Source organism: Rhododendron vialii, chromosome 3a (assembly GCF_030253575.1).
Source record: "Rhododendron vialii isolate Sample 1 chromosome 3a, ASM3025357v1".
NCBI classification, from domain to species: Eukaryota; Viridiplantae; Streptophyta; class Magnoliopsida; order Ericales; family Ericaceae; genus Rhododendron; species Rhododendron vialii.
Window position 1 is genome coordinate 10676187 of NC_080559.1, and position 7768 is coordinate 10683954.

Genomic DNA, 7768 nt, shown 5'->3' on the forward strand with positions numbered 1-7768 from the left:
GAACATCCAGCTCTATTGGGATAGGTGGTTGGGTTGTATATATTTTGGAAATTTTATTTTGTCTTCTCTTTTATATACACTTAGCTTGAAGCAAAAATATTTTCATTCCGAATTCTTAGTCGTGCATTATAATATTTCTCCCATGCTTGAATTTTTAAAATTTGATATTCCGAGGAAAATCCTGATTCTGCCACTACACTTGGTAAAAAAAAAAAAAACCAATTATCACACGTCTCGACGTTTAGATGTACTGATTGATAGTGGATTACGTATCATGACTTGTCGTTGGAATTACCCACCCTATAAGTGTAATTAATAGTCAAACCAATTAAAGGACAAGGAAAGCAACAAATGCTAGAAAAACAAGTCTAACAATAGATCTCACACCAACTAGAAATGCCTTGAAAATAATCCATTGTCACAACGAAGCGACAAATAAATAAGGTGTTGGTGGTGTTAACGACCAGCTAACACTCACACAGCCACCGTTGCGAACAAAACGAATAACGGCTCAAATTGTATGGCAGAGATGCTGGGGTTGGTCAATTAGGCATTGACCAAACACCCCCTAATATCTATGCCTAATATATGTAATCACTGACTGCTGCAAAATCCCAAAAATCCCATGAACTCGTGGTTGTGAATCATTATGATAGTTTTCTCAATGCCAATCACCCCTGTTAAAACAAAACAAGAAACCAGTTTACGCACTTCAGCTTAAAAATGGAAGAGAGTTTGGGAGGACAAATTTGTATCGTACTTACCCATTGTTAGAGCACTGGCAAAGATAACAGCGGAGAGGATGAACACGATGATCGAAGCTCTCTTTACAAAAGCAATGAGTTTTCTTATAAAGAATTGTCCCCAGAAGCCAGCCAATATAGACACAGCTATGAGGTATATAGCTGCAAACATTTTGAACCATATCAGATTTTACGGAATTATTTCTCGTAAAAGTGTGAATTAATAAATCATAACTTGCTCATTATAGTTATAACTGAGAATATACCATATGGGATAGGGAACCTTTTGAGGAGGTAAAACTCCACCACAGACAAGGATGAGGAGAACATCATCACAAACGTTGCTGTCGCGCTTGCAACCTGTGATAAAAAATCATTCAATCATCTATCGGGTCAATTTCGTATGGACAAATAAAGGTAGCATTTGAGATTTGTTAGTACCATGACAAATATGAAGTCCATTCCAAGTTTTAGGTAATTACATGTATGAAATGCAGTTGTGATTGAAGCAAGAATAGCTTTTCAGGTTTGTTTGGTTGCACAGGAAATAGGGGAGTGTGAAAAGGTAATTGGGAACTTATGGTACAACACTGCAACCACAACAATAATGGATGCAAATCTCCAACCAATTATGGTGAGAGGGACAAAAAGTACGAACCTTTGTGGTCCAAATGAAAGATGCAAGTCCCTTGTGTGGTCCAATCTACTTCCCCAAAGTTTATTGAGAAATTTGGAAATGTTTTTGCTAGAACTGCAACTATATAGCTTTGGGAGGGGAAAAGTACAATTAACATGCGATGTCGTCAGGGCAGAGCCAAGATCATTAAGCGACGTGGTCAAATACCTAACGAATGTTTGGAAGAATAAAAAACATTGCATTTTTTTTTTTTGCTCCATGAAATAATGATTAATATCCATGGAGCCAAATCTGCATAAAAATGAAAATTACGTATATTTGAGAAATTTTGCAAGTCAGTAGGGGTCACTTGCCCCTAGTTGCCACAATGTGGCTCTGCCCTTGGATGTCGAGGTAAAAGAAAATATTTTTGAAAGTTGACTGGATGGCCGTTTGATGGAGCGGAGGTGAAAAGGAATTCATGTAGCCAACACAATGGATTGAGAAAGAAGACTGACTTGTTTGGTTGGTTTATTTTATTTTCAAGACTAGATGCAACAAAATGGAATTTTTTTGAATACACTTTCGAGTGAAGGTGCAAGTCCCAAGCTATTAAAAACTATTCAACTTTGGCTTCTAATCAAACAAACCTTAATGTTTCCAAACAGACTCAAATTTCCACTATTTTCTTGGCTACCAATCAAGAGAAGTGCTAAAAGTGAACCAATGTATGGATGATCATACCTGAGGTATGACACCAATCTCAAGGAGGAGAGGACCCAGAATGAATCCACCACCAGATCCAAGTAGTCCCCCAACAGTGCCTCCCAATATACCACACAGTGCACAGAAGGCAAGCTGAATTGGGGTCCATTCAAGTGTAGCCTCGCATACTGATTCTGTGTTCCCTGAGATCCTCCTCCTTTTGCTTTCTTTGTATAGTTTCACACATTCATTCCCAAAAACGCCGAGAGCTACCGGAAACTGGAAAATCAAAACGAAAGGCACTGAGATTTTGACCTCTGAATTCAAGAAAATGAAACAAAACTGCAGCTAGGAAGACAGTATCCCAAGGAGTATTAAGTAGACTTCAAGTACCTGTAAGCAAAACAGCAGCCAATACCATGCACTACAAACCACTGCATCATTCTGCAAAACCAGAATAAACATAATTATCCATTCACAAAACAGAAAAAGGAAGAACCCACCACTATAAACTTTTACTACGATATGTATACAAACATATACCAACAAAGCGATTGAGAATGTACTTGCCTTGATGATCTGAAGAAGTAGAAACGCAACCCATACGAGTAGTAGCACCAGAATCCTTTTCCATCTCAGGTTGAAAAGTAAAATTTGCTGAAACAGAAGAAAGGACAGGTTTAGAGCCGCTTATTTATAAAATTGAAACCATAGAAATGTCAAGAGTGGCCTTTTGCTCACCGATGGTGTTTTCTCCTCTCTAGGAATCAATGGGTCATACTGTGTATCAATTAGTACTGCAGACAAAAGAAACAATGAAAACACGAGAATCCTATGATTTGATAATGAAAGATATTCAAAGGTCATGAATTTTCCAGAATGTCTTACATTCACCATGAGAGTTAACAAAAGTTTCTTGTTGCCGAGCCATTTCTTTCTGCATTTCAGAAAATAAATTTACTTAGAAACCAAGTGACTACTGCCTCTATTTTTTATTTATTTATGCTATTTGAGTAACAATTCACTTCATTATAGTTTTAATAAGCAGCTTTGTACCTGCCTATTATTAGATATTATAGTTCATTAATAAAAAATGCCATCTAGAAAGATGCAAAAACCAACCTTCAGAATAGTCTCTTCCTTCCACATCTGAGTGGCCTTAAAGAAAGATCTTGATGATGTTCCTATCCATGACATTTAGAAGAATTACAATAAGGAGAAAAGGTCAGGAAACCATAAGAAAATTAACAAAGTTCTTGGGTCAACTACAGCATATCAACCATTGTTAAGTACAAATCCGGCCGTTAAAAAAAGTCGTGAAGGTGGAACAACAATTTAAACTAGAAAAAGAGATCCAAGTCACAACTGGGATTGATTAGCATATTTTAAGAACCAAGGACCTTGGTTTCCGTGATGGAGATCTACAATTAACAAGTAGTACTAAAGGTTTTAAGTTTTTTTTTTTTATAACTGAACAGAGCTGGTCCTAACTTTTTAGGAGTCTAATGCGAAAAATAAAGATCGGGCCATTTTATTGACTATTATAAAAGGGATCAAAATGGGAGAGGCCCAAGAAATCTAAAAATCTTTTGAGGTCTAAAGTGGCCGCCTCATTGCCTTTAGCACAGGGCCAGCTCTGTAACTGAAGAATGTCGAACATGCCTAAAGGTGGAGCCACTAAGACACAAAATATGTTATATTAACCCCACAATAGATCTCTTAATTTGCCATAAACCGCTGCTCTTCTAGTTTTTGACCCTACATATCAAAAATCTTGCCGCCACCCATGCCTACTCGGATTTCTATGAGGAACCAATCATACGGTCTACTGGCGAGGGGGCCTCAAAGAATTGATAGCACCAAGGAGGGAGCAAACTCCTAAATCTCAAACCTTACTTGGGTTGCTAATAATAAAAGTGACTGAATCATTGGTAAATAAGGCATACCCATGAACAGAATGATGATAAGCACAGTGATGAGCCAATAGGGGAAGACAACACTCAGAGCCACACCAATGGTGATTCCTAGCATAAGCATGGGCTGGAATAGAAGGGCCAGATCATAGTCTAGGATGGGCACTTCTCTGCATGGATGAGGCACCCTTAAATTGTACCAAACTGATGCTGCTGAAGCCCCCATTATCATACCTGCGAACCCACAATCTTCAGCAAGGGAAAATTGAAAGAATATTAAGCAAAAATTATTCCCCCTATTAAGAGCAATGAATCCTTTGAATCTCTCGTTAAGAAAAGAACGGTTGCAGTTTTAGAATCAGCTTTGAGAAAATAAATCAGAAACCATAGGTCCCATCATTATATCTTGTTCATTTGTTAGCGAGAAAGGTTTCAGAGTGTTCGAAAAAACCATCTTAATGTTTTCTCGGAAAAGGGTTATTTTCCCACAAATACCAAGAAACAAATTGCAAAAGCCTACAACGAAACAAGTTTCATTGCATTAACTGCAACCAAAAGCACGTAATCTGGCCCGGACAAAAAACAAAAACAAAATAGAGAGAATACATTTTGAAAGAGCAGCAGCAGACTTGGTATCAAACCCAACAATCAAAGTAAGCATCGGCACGAAAATGCCTCCCCCTCCAACCCCACCCACCGTTCCAAATGCTGATCCCAAGAACCCTATCACCGTTGCCAATACAATTCTCCAGCTGAACTCCAATTCCTGCGACATAAACCAATACCCATTAACCAAATACAACCTTTCTCTCAGATACAAAATCCCAATTGTTTTACAGAGCTGCTATGAATACGGCCTAATTTCTGAAGCAAAGTTACATGTTTCGCAAAAGCTCTTATCGTTATCCAATCGAACTGATATTTGTCAAGGGACCATAAACAATATATTTTAAGCAAAATGAACGGCTCGAATCATCTTTGTATGATCCGAAATGAATTCCAACGACGTATGCGGTGCCGGAATGTATTCGTATTCTGTTCAATTGTTTTACACACATGCATTACAAAAGTAAACGAACACATGATATGGTGAAACAGAGAGAGGAGACTCACAGGCCAAGTTGTGGATTCAGATCCATATGGGTGATGCGAAAATGTGTTGTTCAGAGAGGAAAGGTGAGGTGGGAATGCGTTTTGATTAATTGGGTGGTCGTTGATGAAGAGAACTGATAGGACAGCGACGGAGAAACCAGACAATAGGTACAACACAAATCCTTTGGTCGCCATGGCTCTCTGTGACTGTTTGATTCAGAGTGTGTAAGGTTATGAAATTCACGCCGCAGGCCGCCTCTCTGTGTTTTTCCTTCACAAATCTTTGGCTACGTTACCTTGTCCTGCTATAAATGGTAGCAGTGTAGCACCGTGAAATCAAATCTAAAAGTTTAATGCCCACACAAGGATTTATGATGAGAGAGAGAGAAGGGAGATTGTTGTGTGACAAAAGTTGTGATGGTAGGCGGACATGTACAAATAGGAAGGATATCTGTGCCAAAAAAAAAATTGTCTTTACTGCGGTATGATTTTTCAATCGTTAGATTTAAAACAAAGTAAAAAAGAAATAAATTACATAATCCAACGGCCACGGCCGAAAAACAACTGGACACAGAGGCACAAAAATTTTTACAACAGATCGGGCACATGGATTTTTGGCACTCCACTTTTTTATCTTTTTTTCTATTTAAAATTGAAATAATACCCTTTAAAGTGGATGAACACTAACAAAATAAAATAAAATTTAAAATTTTCATATATGATAAAGACAAAAAGTAAAGATGGCTAAATGTGGAGTGTCAAAATTATTTTTCTTGCGCAAATTAAAACGATGTATTTATAAGAAGTTGGACCGTGAGTACATCATGCTTAATGTATACCAAATGCACACGTGATTTGTGGGATCTATTTTATAACACATAAAGGATCGCTCAATTTATTTTATACTTTGTTTGGAACACATTTTGAAATTTTTTTTTAAAAGTTGTAGGGGTATAAGTGGAGAGAGATAGAAAGATAAATGATTAAAAGTAGGAAAAATCTTTTGAAAAATATTTTCCAAAAAATGTTCCAAACAAGTGAACCGAGTCAAAGGAATAGAAAATTACACTTACCAACCCTGTGTGTTCGCAAAAATGTCACTTTGGTGGTCTTCTTTTTTTTTTTGGACAATTACCACCTTTTTATTTTTTGGGGAAACAGACAATTACCACCTTATAGTTCATGAAAACTAAAGTAGATTAATTGCACTTAACACCCTACTCGTCCACCAAAATATCATTCCCACAATCTACTTTTGGTACGTTTGTGTCTCCGATATGGCCAGGATTAACAGTACAACAGGATTAGTAGACCTATAGGTTAATCGGATTGGCCATCTGGGAGGGGGGTTGTATTGCAAATCCATCGAATGGTATTGGACCTATAGAGACCATTTTGTACATATTTTTTTTCTTGTATTGGCACAAATATCCATGAGGACAAAATCTCGACTCATGTCCACCATTTGTGCTTCACCCTTTCTCTACAAACGACGTCGTAAAGAGCAAAGAAGAGGGTATTAGCCAATCACAAAGATATAGATGGTGGCTGCATATTATTCATATACAAATGAGAACAAACTAAGAATCTTGTTAAATAGATTAAGTCTGGCTTTTTTGTATGTTTGCTATGGGTTTTTAATGAGTCATATGATCTCTCCCAAAAAGTGGTTAATGCTGTGAAAAATCATCCTTGGGAAAGTATTCTCTCATTCCATGATAGGAATGGAAGTGGAAAGAATGTTTTTATCCAGACTTCCTCTATGCGAAACAAACACGTCATTAACAGTCTTATATAGTCTAATCCAAATCATCTGACACAAAATAAGCACATAAGATTAATTCACCTTTGCACTACTAGTTCATGCTCAATACCAATCACAGGAAATCCCAACACATTACCAATCTCCCAAAACATAAGGGCAATCCAACATGTCCTTAGTTGTCACAGTTAACATCATATATTATTTGGTAAATTGCATAGGTTAATGATAGTTAGCATGCACCCCCTTTCATTCACCAAAATCCAAGTTTAACTCAAATTTTTTTTTAGTTGTGAACTAAACACCTTACATTGTAAGTCAAGTTTCAATGTCATTATATATTTTGTTCACGCTATTATCAGTAAGACTAATGGAATTTTGGCGTTCAAGGTTTAAGGAAGTAAGGAAACCTAATTGAATTTTGGCAGGCGGGTCACGTGCATAGTTAAAGCATGAAGACCAAACTAGAATTTTTCAAAACATAGAGAGCAAAATGGGATTTCGGTAAAATATGTGCTAACAAAATCGAGATAAAACATCTCATGAGACTCCTATGCCAATCCCTCTTATCCTCATGAGTTCCCATCAATAAAGGGTGGTACATAGCTAACTTAAATAGACTCGACAAGGGGCTTTCTAACACAATTAGAAGTGGAGAGACAAAATAGAAGTTTAAGCGAAGTTCGGGATCCTATGTATAATTGACCGTGATGTGTTATAAGCTCCAAACCCCTGGATGCATGCAGCCCATTTTCTTTTGTCACTTTGTGATGCAACCATGTGATTGCGAAATGTGCAGCCCACTAGTACTAGAAAATAGAAATAAATGTAAAGAGAAGTAATTTGTGGATTTTATTGCCCCAGAAAGGCGACATCTGTATCTGTAGGGTAGAGGAGGAGGTGGTAGTGGAATTGGAAACGTCGTCTTTCCAGTGAA

The 7768-nt window shown here is 37.3% G+C and overlaps 1 protein-coding gene across 1 annotated transcript; it reads right to left on the minus strand.

The window, feature by feature from the left end:
• Window positions 1-352: 352 nt before the first annotated feature.
• LOC131318420 (sulfite exporter TauE/SafE family protein 4) lies at window positions 353-5471 on the minus strand. Its single transcript, XM_058348153.1, has 12 exons — window positions 5091-5471; window positions 4584-4743; window positions 4011-4211; window positions 3187-3248; window positions 2953-3001; window positions 2806-2861; window positions 2635-2721; window positions 2458-2508; window positions 2104-2343; window positions 1010-1103; window positions 765-905; window positions 353-677 (listed from the first exon to the last, which is right to left on the minus strand). Exons 1-12 carry the CDS (start codon window positions 5262-5264, stop codon window positions 595-597), a joined length of 1398 nt encoding a protein of 465 aa, XP_058204136.1. The 5' UTR covers window positions 5265-5471; the 3' UTR covers window positions 353-594.
• Between the last annotated feature and the right edge of the window lie 2297 nt (window positions 5472-7768).

What these genes read in the sequence shown, in the direction of transcription:
- LOC131318420 (XM_058348153.1), bottom strand. Translation starts at nt 5,264, where the DNA reads ATGGCGACCAAAGGATTTGTGTTGTACCTATTGTCTGGTTTCTCCGTC. An exon ending in TATCATCATTCTGTTCATGG is followed by an intron (nt 3,249 to 4,010) that starts GTATGCCTTATT and finishes TGTCATGGATAG; the next exon opens with GAACATCATCAAGATCTTTC. An exon ending in TGCCAGTGCTCTAACAATGG is followed by an intron (nt 678 to 764) that starts GTAAGTACGATA and finishes TTGTTTTAACAG; the next exon opens with GGGTGATTGGCATTGAGAAA.